At 49.7% G+C, this 19356-nt stretch overlaps 4 protein-coding genes and 1 non-coding gene across 5 annotated transcripts; 4 read left to right on the forward strand and 1 right to left on the reverse strand.

The window, feature by feature from the left end:
- Window positions 1–1089: 1089 nt before the first annotated feature.
- Window positions 1090–1623, reverse strand: KY384_006701 (uncharacterized protein; the record flags this gene model as incomplete). Its single annotated transcript, XM_044815195.1, has 1 exon — window positions 1090–1623. The coding sequence occupies one exon, from the start codon at window positions 1621–1623 to the stop codon at window positions 1090–1092; it is 534 nt and encodes a 177-aa protein (XP_044668295.1).
- A 1101-nt stretch (window positions 1624–2724) lies between these two features.
- Window positions 2725–4313, forward strand: KY384_006702 (uncharacterized protein; the record flags this gene model as incomplete). Its single annotated transcript, XM_044815196.1, has 2 exons — window positions 2725–4084; window positions 4282–4313. 2 exons carry the CDS (start codon window positions 2725–2727, stop codon window positions 4311–4313), a joined length of 1392 nt encoding a protein of 463 aa, XP_044668296.1.
- A 2215-nt stretch (window positions 4314–6528) lies between these two features.
- KY384_006703 (uncharacterized protein) lies at window positions 6529–8804 on the forward strand (the record flags this gene model as incomplete). Its single annotated transcript, XM_044815197.1, has 2 exons — window positions 6529–7953; window positions 7995–8804. 2 exons carry the CDS (start codon window positions 6529–6531, stop codon window positions 8802–8804), a joined length of 2235 nt encoding a protein of 744 aa, XP_044668297.1.
- Window positions 8805–10431: 1627 nt separating this feature from the next.
- Window positions 10432–12148, forward strand: KY384_006704 (uncharacterized protein; the record flags this gene model as incomplete). Its single annotated transcript, XM_044815198.1, has 2 exons — window positions 10432–10620; window positions 10856–12148. 2 exons carry the CDS (start codon window positions 10432–10434, stop codon window positions 12146–12148), a joined length of 1482 nt encoding a protein of 493 aa, XP_044668298.1.
- A 3144-nt stretch (window positions 12149–15292) lies between these two features.
- On the forward strand, window positions 15293–15365 carry KY384_006705. The gene has a single exon. It is a non-coding gene; the product is annotated as a tRNA-Arg (tRNA).
- The last annotated feature ends 3991 nt before the right edge of the window (window positions 15366–19356 follow it).

Below are 19356 nucleotides of genomic sequence, written 5' to 3' on the forward strand. Positions count from 1 at the left end.
GCAGACATATGTCACGACTTGAAATTGATGCAAAGGCGATATATGGGTTGGAAATGTCCCAGAATTTAGTCAACTGTGGTCTTTGAGAATCGCGTCGTACTCTCATTGTGTGCATGATGCCTTCAAAGACATATGGACTCGCAGAAATCACATTTGGTTGCTTAGATCTGTGGGGTTTGACTTTCCGGCAAGCAATTATTCATTGCTTCAAGATTCTGTGGGTGGTTATTGGGACCAGTGTTTTGGCGCAGTGTGGTCTCTCGTATTGATCTTCGACCAGGGCTGTTGATACAGTAGCTTTCCCGTTTGTGTCTCTCAAAGTCAGTCTTGAATCCGTTGTAACCAGACTAAGACTTTCGAACAGATATATACCTCCTTCATTTTGCAGACCTCTTTTGCGATTTTCATCTTCATTCTGTTCTTCCTCGACGATCTTTTCTCCAATCATCAAACAGTTTCACGTGGCTCTTCCGGCACTCAGGAGACATCAACAGACAGGCTCGTGTTTGCAAATGCCGAGTTCTACAAAGCCCAATGTTTCCCTGCGGGTTCTATTCAGGTTGCATGTCTGGTTATCGTTGCCCGAGGCGATGATCGAAACATGGTCGACTATGGCACTTTCTTCATCCTAGCGACGAGCGGTTACATACCTGTTATTTTTAATCTCGTATGCATCAAAAGGTACGGCAGACTGAGCTGGTACTTTGTTCTGCTGGCCTGCTCATGCTTCACGTTCTCTACCGCCACATTCAGATTCTCCCAGTGGTACTGGATCTTGGCATCTTTAGAAAGGTCAGGTGTGGGAAGGATGGTAATGAGAAGTCTGCTGGTGGTTAGTAATGAGCGTTAGGAAAATGAGGGGTTTGATGGCAAGCAAGCAATGACTTACAATCAATGCTCAATGAAAGTTTTGGCCTTACTTCATTGCTGCAAAGTTAGATTCTCGATTCATTCATCCCAAAATGAACATGAACAGTCTTGGCGCAAGACTGGTCCTACAAGTCATAAGTAGGTGATGTTCTCTTATGTTTTGGATTCATATGGTCGTAAGTCCAATTCCAAATACCGACCTCGACTTGGGCGTCCGTATTACTTTAGAGCAACGAGTTCGCACTCCTCATCGAATCTCGCTACATGGGATGTTGAGCCTCCATCTAGTAAATCCGCAGTCACGTCTTCGGCTTCAATATCATCGATGTCCCAGCTTGTATCGACGGGTAGTGCACTCTCCTTCACGTCAGAGTCGAATAACGCCCCGGTATTATACGGCTTGCTCTTGATCGCTCCCTTCGCCTTCACTTTGATCTTTTTAAGTCGATAAGCGAGCACAAAGTCCGTCGCATGATCAAAATGGATAGTCTGCTCCTTACCAGACGCCACTTCGATTTTCGGCCCCAAAGCAGCGGGGACTCCAATGGCGGAAAAATCAACGCCAAATTGAGCGTGAAGACCCTTATCAACCATGGATTTCTTGCTTGCAGAGGCACCTCTTGCGATCATCAGGCCTGTAATCATATACACCGGTCGCCGCCTCTTATTCTCTTTAATATATGTTTGCACACCGGGGTCGAGGACACTGTCGGCGATATACTGTTTGGTTGGGTTGAACCAGCAAGTATCCATGAACTCGGCAACGATTCCATCTGATGCGCTACGGTGCGATGAAGAGAAGCGTCGCCGCTGAAACCCAGCAGCTGTAGGAACTTAGTATAAAATCCGATTTCGACAGTTTGCCGCGCTGTGCCATCGTGGACCCAATTGCTCTTCCGAGCGTTGTATGTCTGGTTATCCCCCTCTTGCTTGCCTGGTACGCTGCTGTTCTCTTAATGCACGCCTATTTACCTTGGAGGATCATGCCTCAGCCTTCTATAAATGAGGGATAACTTACTTGTTCTATCGGAATTTCATACATTCGGCATTGAAGATCCAACCCGAGTACGATAGGGTCAGTTTACTTTTTTGGCTATGAGCGACGAAGCTGCAGAACGCTGGCTTCGCAATCTTGAAGAAACGGTACGTGAACTAGTTATCAGACGACGCAAGGACTTGCAAGTCAATGTAAAGATTGCGCTGATTGACAGTGGATTTGATGGGACTCACGAGACTCTCCTCGCGAGCCGTACTCGGATCAAAGCCTTCAGTAGTTGGGTAGAGGAGAATGTCGACCTCTTTTCTAGCACATGTCTTTCAAGGCAGATGATGAAAAGATGTACTGACTCGGTGGATCACGGTACACACAAAGCTGCCCTCATACTCAGGGTTGCACCCTGCGTAGATCTCTATGTTGGACGAGTAGCGAGCGCTACGGCAGACTTGCAAGCAGTTGACGTAGCTAAGATAGGAGTATTATATTCCAATGATGTTGGCTATTGACTTGGATAGGCAATATTGCATGCAGTGGAAGTTTGGAAAGTCGATTTAATCTCGCTTTCACTGGGCTTCTCCCACGTCAATGATGCTATCTACAACGCCGTCACTACGGCCATTGCGCAGAAAGTGATCATATTCGCCGCGCCATCTAATCAAGGTTTGAATTGTCATCGACCGGCCTATCCTGCATCTGATGAAAGGGTCATTTGCGTGAACTCTGCCTTCTACAATGGCCATGAGTCTGGTGACAATCCTGAGCCGAAAGGGGACCAAGACCTCTGCATATTAGGAGAGAATGTGAGGTCTGCCTGGCCTGGAGCACTAATCTCTGGTACAGATTTGAGACCAAGCAAAATGAGTTCATGGACCTCTGTGGCTACTGCTATCGCAGCAGGCTTGGGGGCACTCCTTCTTGATTTCATTAGACAGGGAGCAGAATCAAGAGCTTTACGATGGTCTGCCGAGCAGCTCAAGACGGTCACTGGAATGAGAGTCATCCTTGAAGATATGGCAACAAAGAAGAATCGATTCCGCTATATTAATCCTTTCACATATCTTAATGGTAGTCTCCAGGATTCTTATCTTGGAGAATTCTCCACAAGCAGATCCGTAAGAGTGAATATCTTCCGAAAATTAGGGGGAATATTTCCATACCCACCTCAAGATGATATCGAGGACACTGATCGCCCAGGCAACCAAGAAGGGGAGCTTAGTACATGGCAAGCTGAAGATTTAAATCAAGTAGAATCGGCCAATACTAGTCAGACAGTCTCCGTTTCTGATGGCGCCCTTCAAGGTCGCACAGTGATACCAAGTGATTCGGTTGCCAACAAAGAAGATTTGGTACAAGAATGGCTTCAAGTCTCATCATCTCCCACGACGGATTCATTCACTGATGCAGGAGATCAGGGTGAGGTGGCTTTGCCGAGTCTTCATGTTCCAAAAGCAATCGCCTTTGATCAGCTTGCAATCCTTGGTCGCGGTTCGTATGGAGAAATATCCCAAGTGAGACAGCGAGGTACCAACAAAATCTATGCACAGAAGAAGGTCTACCTCCCGCCCCGAAATCTTGACAATTCTGAAAGAAACCACATTGAGAATATGGTCAAGGAAGAGTTCGAAATTATGCAAAGGCTTTCACATGACCACGTTCCTCAAGTTGCTCTACAAACTGTAGAAGAGGAAACCTTTAGCATACTCATGTTGACGGTAGCTGATTGTGATCTTCGTCACTTTCTGGAGAGGTGCACGAATCAAGATTATCCCAAGCAAGAGCTAGGTCATTTGACGTCCTGGTTCGGATGTCTCGCTACCGCAGTAACGTACGTTCATTCGAAGCACATCCTGCATGGAGACATCAAGCCAAGCAACATTCTGGTAGACGTCAACCTGCGACCATATCTCGCAGACTTTGGCTGTGCTGAAGACCTCTTGAAGTCTAAGTCTGCCTCCAGCACACGCGAAATTGCGATAGGCACACCGGTCTATCGGTCTCCAGAGTGTCCGTCGAGAGGCCAAGCTGGTGATGTCTTTCAACTAGGTTGTGTCTTTTCAGAAATGCTCACCGTAACGCAACGACGTTCTTTAGAGGACTATCGAGCCTATCGAGCCTTCCGCTATTCGTCAGGTGCGATTGTTTCCCACGCATTCCGGGAAGACCTACCTCGAGTTTGTCAGTGGATACGTGGTTTAACAGATGAAAGAGATGAAACGGGTATTCTTTTCGATTTACTGGCTGACACAACTATTGAGATGATGCATTCAGATCCAAACAGTCGACCCAGTGCGAAGAAGGTGAAGAGAATACTGCAGACTGCAGGATCCAGCCTCTTTTGCGATGTCTGCCTCTAGCAGCGCCATGACTACATCGTGTACCCGATGTATACTAACCAGCTATGTCGCTTCGAAAAGGCAGGTCTCCTGTGGTAGGAGATGTGGCATGAGAAACGGCTTTATGGACGTTCACCGTATCAACCGCTGGACTCAGAGGATTACTCTGAAGTCCGAACCCGACGGGAGAGTCATCGCGTATGCGAATTGAAGTAAAGCCAACATTTTCATGCAATCGTTCTTCGCTCTCGTTGCAAGTCTATTCAGAGAATTCACAGACTTAGCCTTCAGTCAACACACGGACATCATCGACATAGGGATAGGTGTTTAGCCTAACACGGCCCTCCACTTCTACTCAAAGCGAGATGGAAGTGGTTTCTTCAAGAAAGAATGCTTGTCACACATATCTCCTGCCATTCCATGGCAGAGAAAATGACAGTTGATCCTGCCAAGATCCTTCGATGTCATTGTGAAGCTCTTGTATCGCGCCGCGCAGGACTTCGACCTAGACCAATATCTCATAACAGATTTTTGAAGGCTGCAAAAATGAGATATGAAGACTCCCGATCCTTACATAGTATTGCCAGACTATATACCACGGTTGAACTCCACCCGACCTCCTTCGGGCACCTTCTCCCAGAACTCAGGTTCTAACGATCTGGGATCAACACTCTGTCGCTGTGGAAATGCCGCCAAGGCAAGCGGGAGGGCGAAGATGGAGGTCGTAAGGATAAGACCTAGACAGCAAACGCAATGAGCCTCAGATTCGCACAAACCAGTAGCTAGATAGTAAGGGAATATCCACGTACCAAGATTCACCGGCAAGACCAACCCTGGCCTTCGTTTCAGAAGCTCCGTCCGCTGCAATCGCACAAGTATAAGGGGCGGAATCACCATGATAGGCGAGGAGTTCAGCACGCGAGATATTGCCGTCTCCCCCACCGCTAATCGTGCGGCAGCTTTGCTCTTCCCTAGACTCTGCGCTTGCTCCTCCCCTCCCTCGCTACCCTCACCACCTCCCCGCTCAGTACCCTTGCCCCTTCCCACATGCGAGGGAAACACATCAATTCCCCTCCTCACCTCCTCCCCCCTCATCAACACCACATTCAACGCCCCCGCGCTCGCCACCGCCGCGAACGGCACCAATCTCCCCGCCACAACCTTCGCGCCGCCCCCCAGGAACTTCAGTCTTGGCACCAGCGCATTCAACCCCAATGCTACGGTGCAGGATGCGGAAACGGCAAGGAGGTAGGATTGGATGAGCGTGGAGGTGGAGAGGGGCGTGGATTTATTGGCGTTGGAGGCGTTGATGCACACGTTGAGGCTCTGGTTGGTTATTTGCCAGGCGAGGATGCCGCGGGTCGTGAGGGAGGGGGTCAGCATGCCCGCTGTCACGATCAGGTTGGAGAGGACGAAGGAGGACATGCGGAAGGGGAGGAGGACGGGGGCGCCTGTGTCTGTGGAAGAGGGTCGTTAGCAGTTGTCGTGCAACATAACGCGGTGAAGATTGGCTTTGAGAGCGTTACCAGGATGTAGTGTAGAATCCACAATCTTCTTCGCTTTCCATATCTCTGGCGTCATGTGCTGTACCCGCCCTTCCTTAAATGCGGTGACGGTCTTCTTTGCATTTTCGAGCCCGGCTGAGGAGACGAAGAGGGTCCTGCCAACACAATTGTCGTTGTTAGTCATGTCTGTTCCTGTTGGGGGTACTTGTTGGTGTAGGTCCACCTACCGCGGGCTTCCTCACCTCGGATCTGTGATCTCTGCTGCTTGCTGGACGCGCCCCCAGTATGTGGAGAGGTCATACTGCGAGGCTGGAAGGGGCCTGCTGCCAGGTAGGGACGATGACATTGCAGGAGGGGGAGAAGGAGCAGCGAGCGTGATGCTCAATGTGGTTGAGCACGAAAAGGTTTAGTTGTTGAGAGGTCCCATTGAGGCCGAAGTCGCAAGAGCCAAGATGCCAAGACATTTAAATTGCCCTGGGCTTTGCCTGCGCAGATCGAGGCTGAATCCGAGTGGGTGAGCTGCTGCCTGATTTTCGTTAACTTTATGAGCAATATCACGGGTGTAAGTACGGTTGCTACCTCACCACCTCTCCCGCCGAATGATCATTGAGTTCAGCCATTGCGGATGGCCTTAGGAACATCCACTATGCCTACGAAGTAGAAAATTGACCGAGCAGGCCAAGACATTGAATTCCCTTCTCGTTCCGACGTTCAAGAGTTGCATCGGTTGCCATACATGGCCAATTCGCCGGACCGCCCTCCACGAGGTTCCTGGTCACGCTAAGTCAGCTTTCATGGATCCACTTTCAATTTCTGCAAGCGTATGCACGTTGCTTGGAGCCGGGGAGCTTTATCAAAGCTGCTTAAGAATGTCATTGGCCTGAAACATGCTCCTAAGATTCTGAATGACATTAACGATGAGGTATTAAGCCTCCGGATCCTCGCGAGCGAAGTGGATGAGCTTCTCAGAGCCGCAAATCAGCAGGCCAGAGGACATCCTATTCAGAGTCTCACCCACAATCTTGAACGAGTCAAATCCATCGCATTAGAGCTGGAGAGCTATATCGCTTATGAATTGACGAAGACACCAACTAACGAAGCGAATGCTCGCGTGGACAAATCGGTCTTCTTGCGAGCTGAAAGCCACTTACAGAGGTTCAAATATGATATTTGCAGCAGCAGAATGGCTTTGGGATCAGCACTAAGTTTGTTCACCGCTTCCATTATACTCCAAATTCACAAGCACATTAGAGAGAACCCCTGCCAGTTGGAAGTATCACAGGACAACTCCGCCATCGAATTTGCACCAAACCTTCTTGTCAGGAGGATTCCGCAATCAGGAAGACATTTTTCAAAGCCTCTCCAGACAGTGCCAGAGACATCTCTTGCTCGCGAACAAAGATCCTCACTGAAGCTCGAAACCGTATGTGAGGAGCAATTGAATTCAATACAGAAAGTTGAGAGGTTGGAAGCATGGGAACCGGGGTTTCAAGTGCAAGCTCCAAAAGCTCCTGTACCTGATGTCTTTGACGATCGTGCCGGAAAACTCCAGCTATTGAGGAAACCTTCCAATTTCAACTGTCTTTGCAGCAACCAGCATTATTATCAAAGGAGTCCGGACAACTTCTCTGCCATGCTGGGACTATTCTCCCTTAGCTACCGGGTGTTCCCTTCAAAGAAGCAACCACTTCAACATATGCAGTGTCAGGCGTGCTCGAATAACATCACCATGACGTACATCTTTCCCCGCTGGCTTCTTGCACGATCAGTCTTAGTAACGTATTCATGTAGCATGGCGAGAGCACCCGAATTACTTCTTAGAGTCATGAGAGTTAGAGACTTCCAACCTATTACTGACGTTTTCTTGATTTTGCTAGAAGGGAGAAGCGAACGGCAAGTAACGGAGGGGCTGAAGAATATGCTCGACAATGGGGAAGCATCCGTCCTTGACGTAAATTCCGAAGGTTCCACAATTCTTCATACTGCGGTAGACTTGAGCTTGTGGCACATGGCTTTGATGCTCATATCGTACGGTGCGGATATCAACTATTTCAATTCAGAAGATCCATACCCTAGTTCGCCTTTTGTCGAGGCCTGGTATACCAGATGGCACGCCGCTGACATGCCTGGAGATCTTAGAGAAAAATGGGAGGAGATATTTTGGCAAAATAATTCGCACCTTGATGACCTTGGGCTCTCTGATTTGCACAAGGCCTATCTAGGCTTTGGCGGGTACATGTTCGACGCGGTACTCGTATCCAAGAATCGCTCTGAGATCGACACGGCCAGCAGCCGGGGGAAACGGTACTGCATTGGGCTGTCCAAAAGTCAGATCTTGACGCGGTCACAAAACTCCTCACTAGCGGAGCGGATCCAAATAAACAGAACTTACTAGGAAATTCTCCGCTACATTATGCACAAGATGCAGCAGCCCTTAAATTGTTGCTGACTCATAAAGCGGATGTAAAACTCGAAAATGCGCATGGTGCTTCACCCTTGCATGGAGTCACTTCAGCAACCAAATCTATGATTAAAACCATGATCGAATTAGGTGCCAGTATCGAGCAGCGTACAAGAGATGGAAAGACTCCGCTCTTAGAAGCTTGCGGGAGAAATGAACTCGACGTTACGCAGGAACTTTTAGCGTGCGGAGCGGATGTTAATGCAAAAGATTGGAAGGGGCGCACACTCATTTTCCAGTCGATACTTTCTGATGGTTATGAAACCTTGGATTACGTATTGTTACATCCTGCGTTGGATTGGCAGATGGCAATTAAGATGGGAAGTTTCTACGCCCTCGTCGCGGTCTCCAGTTGCAATGTACAAACTCTGCGAGTCATGGAAAAACGATGGAAGGGGAAGATTGACATCGATAAAAAAATTGGTGACAGAAGTGTCAGGGAACACGCTCAGCAGCGACGGGATCATAATGAATTCCGGCTGAAGAGAGGTTTTCGCAGCCCAGTGGCTGATGCGGTGGCCTTGTACGAAGCGTTCATGAATATGATCCATACGATCAATCAAAGGCAAGAACAGAGCTCTGACTCAGAAGATGAATTATGGGAAGACGCAAGGGAGTACTATACAGAGTCATCTTGATTCGATGGAGACAGAGTCCAGAAGAGCAAGCGCTGAGGACACATATCTGTACTCCCAAATGAATCGGCAGCGCCACGTTATTTTCCTCTAGGATAGGAGCAGAAAATACTCTCAAGGGTTAAGGACAAACGACTCAAAGCCGAGCGTATCAATGAAACCTGGCGTCGAAATTTGGAACTGCAACATCGGAAATGCATTCGACGGGCTTTCGTATCTACGGAGATAATCATGCCTATCCATTCAAGATGTGGTGCATTCAATGCTCAGGTCGAATTGAATGTCTTGGCGGAGGGGGAGGAAGAGATATCTGGAACGCTCAGCGAGTATAAATGCTCTAGCCGTAGGAGATTTCAGTCTTCCTCCCAAATTTATCTATGATGACTTGATGTGTACAGGGAGTTCAGAGTATAATCACATTGCCTCTTCAGTGTTGCGCAAACATATGGTTCCGAAGCTCATGTAGGTCTGACAGACAGATGTCAACAAGCAGTGTGAAAAAGATGCATGATAACAGCAGCATGTCACTACAGACAATGCAGAAAAGTCATGTCAGGGCAAGTCGAATCGCGATTCGGGCGGGCTTGCTGAGGGACCGATTCACTTTGCTATGGCGAACTTTGCGCATGCTAGACAGTTCTTGTACGACGAACGCCCACGCAATCACTCGCTCTGAATAGGCAGGGAGCTACAAGCACCAAGGACTTGTTGATTGATTCAAAGGATTTGGCTTCTCTGGCTATGTGTGGAGAGGTCATACTGCGAGGCGGGGAGGGGCTTGCTGCCGGGTAGAGACTATGACATTGTATGGCGAGAGAGACGGGGAGAGACATGCTTAATACTTACTCCGTCGTCTCAATTGTTGAGCACGAAGATGGCCGAAATCGCAGGTTGATAATGCCCAGACCGTGTCATCACCGGAAGGGGCTGTCCTGTTCGTATGAAAATCCTTAAAAACCACTCGATCAGTTTTCCTCTTCCAACTTTCTACATATCACTTGCAACAGTGCATGAAGCAGCTACCAAGTCCAAGCTTCGATCTGGTCGTACTGGTATAAAATGCGACTGTTGCTGATCTCCAATCTGTGAATCCCTTATCTACCAACTTTTGATAGCTCATCACATTGGAAAGACATCATTTCTCCCCCTCAAATTCGCCGTCCCCGCATAATCTCCATATTCATTGCTGTGCAATTTCTTTCCCAGCCTTTTCTCCTCGTTCTATTTCATTGATCTAGCCTTTCTAATCGAACTCAGATTTCGCGAGGGAAATGCCCTATGCAAGAAAGCAGGCGAACACTAAGATGGCTTCTTGCTAGCTGCTACACCATATTCTCTAGCGATGTGTGATTGCGATGCACCAAGTGGCGATTGGTCGAAGTCCAGGACTCGTGAACCAATAGGCAAATCCCCCACTTCCCACTCTGGCACCAATGCTGCAGCTAGGTCTCTTTCACACCGCGTAATTCTTACTCATGATGATATATCTTCTTACCTGTCTTGCCTTAAGCCAACTGGGGCGTTATCATTTCATATATGAATACAGACTGATCCACATTGAATGTATTCCCTTCGCTGTAAAATTCGTTGTCTTTGCTTAAGGCGTCCCGCCCAGGCCACCCATCCCACCATGGAACGACTAGTACCGAACGACGGCGTACTACGGCTGTCATCGAGGTCACAACGTATACCACCAGGATCATTTGATCTCAATACGGTATGGAAACTTGCAGTTATCATTCTTTTCTCTAGCATGGTGTACAAGATTATCCTCTCGCCCAGCAAGCAGAGACACTTCCCAACTTGGGCAGCACTCGAGGTTGCTCTTGCAGGCTATATATATTCCAAAGGTGGTTTGATTCTGCGGCTTTAGTATGCATTATACCTCGTCCATCATCTGCTAGATGAGCTCATACTGATCTAGTTCATCGACGCGACGATATGGCGGCTCTTTGTTCGGCCTTACATCCATACATCAGGTCATTGTGAATCTTCCAAGGACAGATCGTTTCTTGTCGCAATCGTACCATACTCTCAATGCTGAACCATTTCAGTACACCTTGTTGACGCGCGTTTTCGGAGCTACCGACACGCCTGACCTGAAGACAAAGCTCGATAACTCATGGAAAGACCTGTTTAGACCTATCGAGCAAATGTTTCTGAGTGACGGCGGCGCAACAGCAGCCATAGCAAAGGCCAATGTGTTGTCCTCTGCATCCTCTTTTGTCACATTTGCTACCAACACAACGCACATGCAACGCTGGGAGCTATCTGCTGGTCTTCGAATTGTCACACCTGACTCACCCAATCAGTCAGGAGTAGTCGAGGCCAGCTTCCAAAGCATTGTACGAGATTTTGGTGCTTGTATCACTATTCCCCTGCTCTATGGGAACGACTTTCTAGATCGCTCCCCGCAGCTTCTGGCCGATTTTTGGGAATTTGACAATTACATTTTCCCGCTCATGATGATAGGCATCCCATCATGGGCCCCATTTAAGACAATCAAGAATGGCATAGCAGCTCGAACACGCGTGGCCGATGCAATAGAGGCTCTTTATCAACGTATCGACCAATACCAACGAGGGCAGCCCATCAACTACAACGCTGACATGTCGGATATCAGTACTGCCGCACTCGAACGGAGTAAGGTCTATGTACGGGAAGATTGGACGTTTCGACAACGTGGACAGGGTGATTTTGCCATTCTGTTTGGTCAGAACGCCAACACTCATCCAATGCTTTTCTGGTTCTTAACCTACGTCTACTCTACTCCAGGCCTTCTGCAACAGCTCCGCGAGGAAACAGCACCTTACGTCAAAGTTTCCCAGTCAAGCCCTCCGCCAGACTCATCGATGGATGTTACAGCTTTGAGCCGCAATTGCCCCTTAATGAAGTCTTGTATCTTCGAAACCTACCGACTGGCCACTGACGCAGCATCTATCCGATATGTCGCACGCCCTATTACTATCAAAGACGGCGTGTACCAGCATGAGCTCAAACCAGGCATGTACATATCTGTAGCACACTCCGTGAATCAACGAGACCCGTCAATATATCAAAATCCAGATAAGTTCACCCCCGATCGCTTCCTACAGGTCGATCCAAAGACAGGTAAACCAGTCGCCCGACGTGGAGCCTTGAGACCCTGGGGTGCGGGCGCCGCTATGTGCAAGGGGCGAACGTTTGCAGAGAAGGAAATCATAGCGTTGGGTACAGCTATCTTCAGCCTCTGGAATATCACGCCGGCGAGTGGCACGTGGAAGTTGCCTGCTATGGTGCCTGGGACTGGGGTGAAGAAACCTGTCGAGGACATACGTGTGCGAATCACGCGGAGGATTTTGCCATGAGCCGGGATACCGGGAGGCACAATTACTGACCCTTCGCTCGAACTGGGCGAAACTCTGGCCATCGCCTGCCCTAGAGTTCTCTTCAGAATGCTCACAAAGAGCAGTCACTACAGAACCAGCACCCATGCAGGAATACTCTGGTGTTCTGTTGGCTGAGGCTTCAGCCCCACGCACGGCCTTCCGTCCTAGCCGCTTTCCGAATGCTTTGACCAGTCGATCCGATAAGGGAACTTTCCTCTTCCAGCTGTTACATCAGAGGCACTGTGTACCTCCCACTTCGCACAGATATGAAAATTTCAATCCCGTCTCATTGCAGTAATGTCATGCTCTATGCTTATCTATGCGTTGTTTGCGAATCTGATAACGATCTATGGGACTTCGCATAAAATGATTCAATTGCCCCAATGCTCACCTGTCAATTCCACCGTCCCTTCCCTTCCTTACGTTTTTCCTCCCGCTGCGTTTTTGACCTCAACTTTGACTTGAAGACGGTACCTAGAAGCAAACCAAGACTATCGTCATTGTCAGCGATATGAAGATACCAGGATGGCTCCTAGCTACATCCTTCGTATCCATCGGCGGCCTACTTAATGGGTATACATTTGCAAACAAGACATCGATGATTACAAAGGATGAAGCTGATCTTCGACAGTTACGACACTGGCTCAATCGGTGCATTGACGACCATGCCTGCTTTCGAGGAGTCAATGGGCAAACTCTCGCCCTCACTGCAAGGCTTCACCGTTTCCTTGATCATGCTCATGGGCGCCGTACCCGCCTTTTACGCTGGTCAGCTAGCCGATCGCTATAGCCATCTTCGGGTTGTGTTGACTGGAGCTCTTACATTCCTGCTTGGCGCGGTCATGGAGGCCGCTGCTCAGCGCCTTGCTGTGCTTCTCGTTGGGCGTGCATTGACTGGATTGGGACAAGGACTGTGGCTTTCGAATGTATCTGTGTATGTTGATTGACGACTTGCTGGAAGTGAAAGGGAGCTGACCGATACATTGTATAGATATATTACGGAGATCGCACCAGCCAGCAAACGAGGAATGCTCGTAGCAATGCCTACATTCTTAGCCGCCTTGGGTATTGTAGCTGGCTACATGACATGCTACGGCTCCATCCACATCGATTCCTCCATAGCTTGGAGACTGCCATTCGTCATCATGGCGGCTATATCGGTCGTGTTCGCCATCGGCTTATTCTACCTACCAACCTCACCTCGCTGGCTTTTCGCCAAAGGCCGCCGCCAAGATGCGATGGTAGCTTTGGGTCGACTGGATATCTCAAGCACGGAGGTAGAGAAGGATCTCCTAGCGCAGTCACAACAGACTGCTCCAACGCTGAAGCGTATCTGGCACATCTTCAACAAACAGTATAGACTGAGGACCATGCTAGGCTTCTTCATCCTCGGCATGGTGCAGCTATCCGGCATTGACGGCGTCCTCTACGTAAGTCCATCTTCAACCCCCGATTCCATCTTCCCAGTCTCCCGAAATCGCTCTCACTAGATATCACCCCCTCTCTCTCCCAGATCGCTCCCTCCTAACAACCCTCCCAGTACGCGCCCATCCTCTTCGCCCAAGCCGGCCTCCCCCCAGGCCAAGCCTCCTTCCTCGCCTCCGGCGTCTCCGGCATTCTCGCCCTCACAATCTCCATCCCGGCATTCTACTTCGCGGACGCCTGGTCTCGACGCGCCTGCACCATCACGGGTGGAGTCGGTCTATCGACCTGCATGTTCGTCATCGGCAGCTTGTACGCCTCGGACAGCGTGCATAAAACGGGTGTTGGTCGATGGGTTGTCATTGTGCTGATCTTCGCATTCGCGGTAACGTACGTGGCTACGTGGGCGATCGTGGGTAAGATCTATGCCAGTGAGATACAGCCTGTGGAGACGAGGGCGATGACGAATAGTCTGGCGCAGGGGTTGAACTTCGTGAGTCGCTTTCTCTCCTCCTACATTTCCGCGGTAATCTATCAACTATTGTTGTTGGCATCAGATAGCAACTTGGCTGTCCGAGTGTTGCTGACATGCAACGCACAAATAGTTCGCCAATTGGCTCGTTGCTTTCATCACCCCAATCTTCCTCGCCAAATCCTCGTACGGCGCATACTTCCTCTTTGGCGGCTGCTCCTTTACAACTCTGCTTGTGCTCGTGCTGTACATGCCTGAGACGCGCGGTAAGAGTCTTGAGTCTATCCAGGATAGCTTTAGAGCTCCCAACGCGATTAGGCTGGGGAGGAGGGTGTTGGACAATGGGCTTGTCTCAAGAGTTGCTTCCGTGGCGGTGGATTCTAGGAACGGGGATGGGAACGGGGACGTGGATGGAATTGGGCAGAGAGAAGGGTCGAGGGATGGATCTGAGGGCACGGAGGGGAGGGGCGCGTTGCATGGGCTGCCGAGCGCTTTGCTTACGGCGGTGTGAGCGCCAAAGACGAGCGTCAAAACAAAAGAAATTGAAATCGGTAGCTGTAATTTTACTGCCAGCAGGAAGGTGGTATCAGGTGGCTTAAGGAGGCTTTGAAACGAAAGGAGTTTCAATTCTGCGGACAAGATTGGCTCCAAGATATCGTTTCAAATGATGTGTTCGTGCAGAAACTTTGTAGATGTGCGAAAACGATGTTTGGACTGGTATAGTGCTTACAGAGTTGGTGTAGAAGATTTGACAGTGTAAGGATTAATAAAACATGGTGACAGAGATACGAGAGCATAATGGCATATCTGCCGAACAATTAGAGGCAAGTTTGACATTGGGGATGAGTTCATGTGGCGTGAATGCACAAATCATACTCACTGGAGGACTCATAGGTGGTCCATGTGAATGAAGCAACTTACATAGATTTGCCGGAAGGTTGTTGCCTATTTTGTCCTGGCAGGGTAGTAAATCTTTGAAAAGCAAAAAGTGCAGTATGATATGCCGTTAATAATGATGTGAGGAAATGAGTAGAGTTGTGTACCATGATGTCAGTGGTAAATCACTCCAAGTGTGTAGACCAAAGTCCTTGGCTGAACAGATTGTATAAGGTAGAAGAACAACGTGGGCTTCCGGACTGCTGTCGGGTTGAAAATGTAGATTATATATATTAATAGAAGAATTAAGTGATCGTTGGATGGCGGAAGCTCACAGATTTCGAAGAAAAGTCGGCCGTGTGGCCTAATGGTTAAGGCGTTGGTTTTCGGCACCAAAGATTGGGTGTTCGAATCGCCCCTCGGTCAAATCTTTTTGCTCTTTCAAATCTCCTTCGACTTACTTGGCTTTGTTCTTGTATTTGATGAGATGTAGATGGTGAACTGTGTTGTACCTTGCTGAGGAGGTCATGCTGTGCCATTGCCAAGAGAAAAGGCTTGGCGGTGGCAAATCTTGTTTTCCCCGGATTTTCGATCTCGACTCTTTTTATTTTCATACTCTTGCTCGATCTTTATGGAGTGTTTATTGATGGGTAATGGTCTACAACTTAGTCCAGTGGCTTCAACTGGAAAGATCGAGGGCTATTGCGACTTCGCCAGGGGCTGTGATTGTGATGGGGGCGGAGGGGCATATGAGGGCGCTTATGTTGGGAAATGGGGGGGCAGGAGTGTCCTCTTCCTCTCATCTTCGCCAGCTGCGCACGGAAGTGTGGTTGTCATTAGACAGCATAACATCGAGGATTCGATGATCGACTGCCTTCAAATTCTGAAGGATCTTGACAATCCAATCCTTGCGTGTTACGACAAGTCCTCACCGTCGTCAATCGGGGGAACTGCACGCCGTTCTTTGGAACGCGTGAAGGATATTTCATACAGTGTGCGTTTTGCTTCATGTTGACACACGAGACTACCTACTTCTATTATTGATTGTCATCGAGTTATGGAAAGAGAGCATGTGGAAAGGTAGACAGGCTGCGAAAGTGCCATGCCTTTCTGGGTCATTGCGTCCACGGCCTCTTCTCCACTCGATACGACTATGACTTGGAAAGCTACACGGTACTTCTTTCTTCTCCAAATATCCCAAAATACCACGCAATGTGGACTGTAAGATGGTGCGACAAGTGATCCCTGTTTCAAGAATGTTGTGGTTTGAAGGATTTCGGCTGTGTTGGAACTGAAACAACATCCTGATGCTCAGCCTTTCCCCCCATTCTCTGCTCTCCTTTTCTTATCTACGACGGCTCGCTCTGTCTGATTGTCTACCTTTATGTTCTCATCTGCATCAAAGACAGAATATGTGATTGCAATGATCTGATTCTTCAAGTCAACCGTTCAAGCAAGCTCTATTGCACCAACAGGAGAACACTCCCACTCGAGTGAAAAGGTCACCAAGCCAGACCGACCAAATCTCGTAACTACATTCGCAAAGACAATGGCAGCAGTAGCATCAACAGCATTTGATGAACGTATGTCTTTGCTTCCACTCCGCTCCCCAGACGAACTCACCACTAAATAAATCCAGACCCCTACCCCAGAAAATCCATGTATCCTTCCCGACCAGAATGGGTTCTCGGCCCCCCCTCCCACTCAACAATATCTCGCCGTCGCTCTAGCGCCTCGCGCCGCTCGATCTCCCCCTCACCTCTCCGCCCCCGCTTCGCACCCACCCAACCATCCCCACCAAAAGCCGCCTCCCATCTCGCAGCCCCACAGTACCCACCGACGCCTCACCCCCGTCATGGGCGCTCCCATTCCGACGCCGGCCTCCGCCCAGGTCCATCTCACGCTCACAATCGCGCTCGCTCTCACTCCCGTAAACGGTCTCCACCACCACCGGCCCGAGACGAAAAGGAGCAGCGGCACGATCCCCGAGACCTAACCCTCATGCGACGACCCAGCCGTTCTCGCTCCACAGCCCGCAACGGGGACGCCTGGGCAGTGTCCACGCGGGAGAAAGGACCAGTGGTGCGCTACCGCTCTCGGCGCTCCTCATCCACGTCCTCTTCCTCCTCGTCATCCGACGACGAACGCAAAACCAGCAGGAATCGCGCCTATGATCCCGCTGAATGGGAGGAGATGAAAGCGAAACGCAACGCGCGGAATGCCAAGTTGTTTGCCACGACGATGGCGTGCGTCACGACCGTTAGTGCGGCGAATAATGTTTATCAGGCGAATAAAGCGTATCAGGAGCGTAGACGGGATAGGGGAGCTGGCGCAGAGATGACGGAGAAGGAGAGGAGGGATAAGTTGAGGAAGCATTTGATGGCCAATGCGGTTGCGGTTGGTGTTGGGGGGATTGTGCTGAATAATGCACGGAAGGGGTGGGTTAGGGCTAGGGATGCTGGGAAATAGGCATGTCGTGAGAAGGGGAGTTTGATTGGTGATTGACGGTGACTTGTTTGGGTGTTTGCGATTTCAAAAGGGAAAAGGGCATGCGGCTTGGGATGGCGTTTGTTCGTTTACGGCTTTTTAGGGAGATGCTGTTGGGTTTGTTTCTCTGTATATGATTTATCTCCAGGGCGAAATGCTGTTACTAGATAGGCTGTGAAAAATGCCAACGTCAACGTTCAAGCTTCCACAAATAACCCTCCAACAAAGCGGAGCAGAACTACGCTCACATACAATATATAGACCAAGCTTCATGATCAACCACGAGATGCCAATAAAAGCCAAGTCCCACCATCCTCCCTAGATCTCAGTCTAATCATTTTACCCCGCGATGCCGCGGTCACCCCAGCTATTCATACCAGCCTTGTCTACCTCATCCTCCACCCACCTCCCTCACCTCCTCTCTCCTCCACTCATTCAATAACCGCAATGATGTCCAACCCCTCCCCAAACAGTCAGCCCTCCTCACAACTGCAATCACAACCACGCGCCGCGCCCACACGACCCAGGGAGCCCGGCCTTTCTATGAATGAATCCACGCCCCTTCTCCCCCATAATCCCTCCTCCCCTTCCCTTCCCTCCGACCCATCTCCGTCCCCCCCATCTACCAAGTCCACCAAAGAAGAAGAAGAAGAGGGAGGGAAGCCATCCCACAGCTCAATAATCCGCGCATCCATCTTCACTGCCGTGTTCGCGTACATCCTCTTCCTGCCCTATGGGCTGTGGCTGGAACCGATACTTTTCCCGCGTCGCTCGGGGGATAGGGGGTGAGTGCGTTGGGGATTAGTGTTACGCTGGGTTTGTCGTAAGTTCTATCTCTCTTTCTCTTCTTGGTGTTGGTTTTTGTTTTTATGTGGTTGGGGGTTGGGGGGTGGATGGGGAAAGGGGAAAGGAAGGGAAGGGAGGGGAAGGTGGGGGAAGGGGAGATGAGCTAACTTTACTGGTGCAGGACCCTACTTATCGGCTATATGAAAAGGCGATGGATGTGTGCGGACTGTGGTCGCATGGCGTGGTGTAGGTGTGAGAAAGGGGGTGGTGAGAAGGGGCAGGAGGAGGGGGAGGGGAAGGTCAAGGCGGAGGGGGGATGAGAAGGGAGAGTGAGTGTGTGATTGGGAGGGGCACGTGGAGGTGAGCGAGGGCGAATGTATGGGTCTTGCATTCATTGTTTTCTGCTGCTGAGCCTCAGCTGTGATATTGTCATATCCTTTCCTTTATCAAGTACCGACGCTGTAATGTGAAGTGTCCATCTTCAGCTTCAAGGGCCACCGTTCAGACCATGGCACATTGCGCAATTCGTTGCTGCGATCTTAAGGTCCTCCGCTCTTCCTACTATCTCTTCTTTGCCTTCGATCTGGGCGATGGATCTTGGAACCCAGGAGAACTACGGTGGGCTGTCAGCTTGCTCGCTGGGAAGAGCGATTTTGAGGCTCTGTTTACCTTCATATGCTCATTTGTTGTACTGAGGGGGAGCGAGTAAATCAATGGCAGTAAGACGAGGAATATGCAGGAAGAGCTTGGGATTCGCATATTGCGAGCTCGAGGGCAAATTAGGACAAGGAGCCTGATTGTCTACCCCCTAAAAGAGGAATTGAATGAGAATGCTTTTGAAGCTTCAAAGTATATTCCATCGATAGATATGTATCAATGTTACGGCTCTTTCTCGGTCGAGTCTTCTGCTTAACCACGCTTGCTCCGTACCTGGTCATTCGGCTGCCTCAGCCAATGACTCTAGCGCATCTGAGAAGACGATGTAACGTACTCGCTTAAGGCTCATCTTAGACACTCTAGGTTGATGAGAAGGCTGATCTAGGGAAAAGGTAGTGGCTATAAGGTGCGCTCAAGTTCCTGTACGAGATTGGTGAGGGAACACACGCGGACGAACATTCGTCCGCTCAAAGGCTTGGCATTCATC

Source organism: Bacidia gigantensis (assembly GCF_019456465.1).
Source record: "Bacidia gigantensis strain McMullin 20006 chromosome Unknown contig_249, whole genome shotgun sequence".
NCBI lineage: Eukaryota > Fungi > Ascomycota > Lecanoromycetes > Lecanorales > Ramalinaceae > Bacidia > Bacidia gigantensis.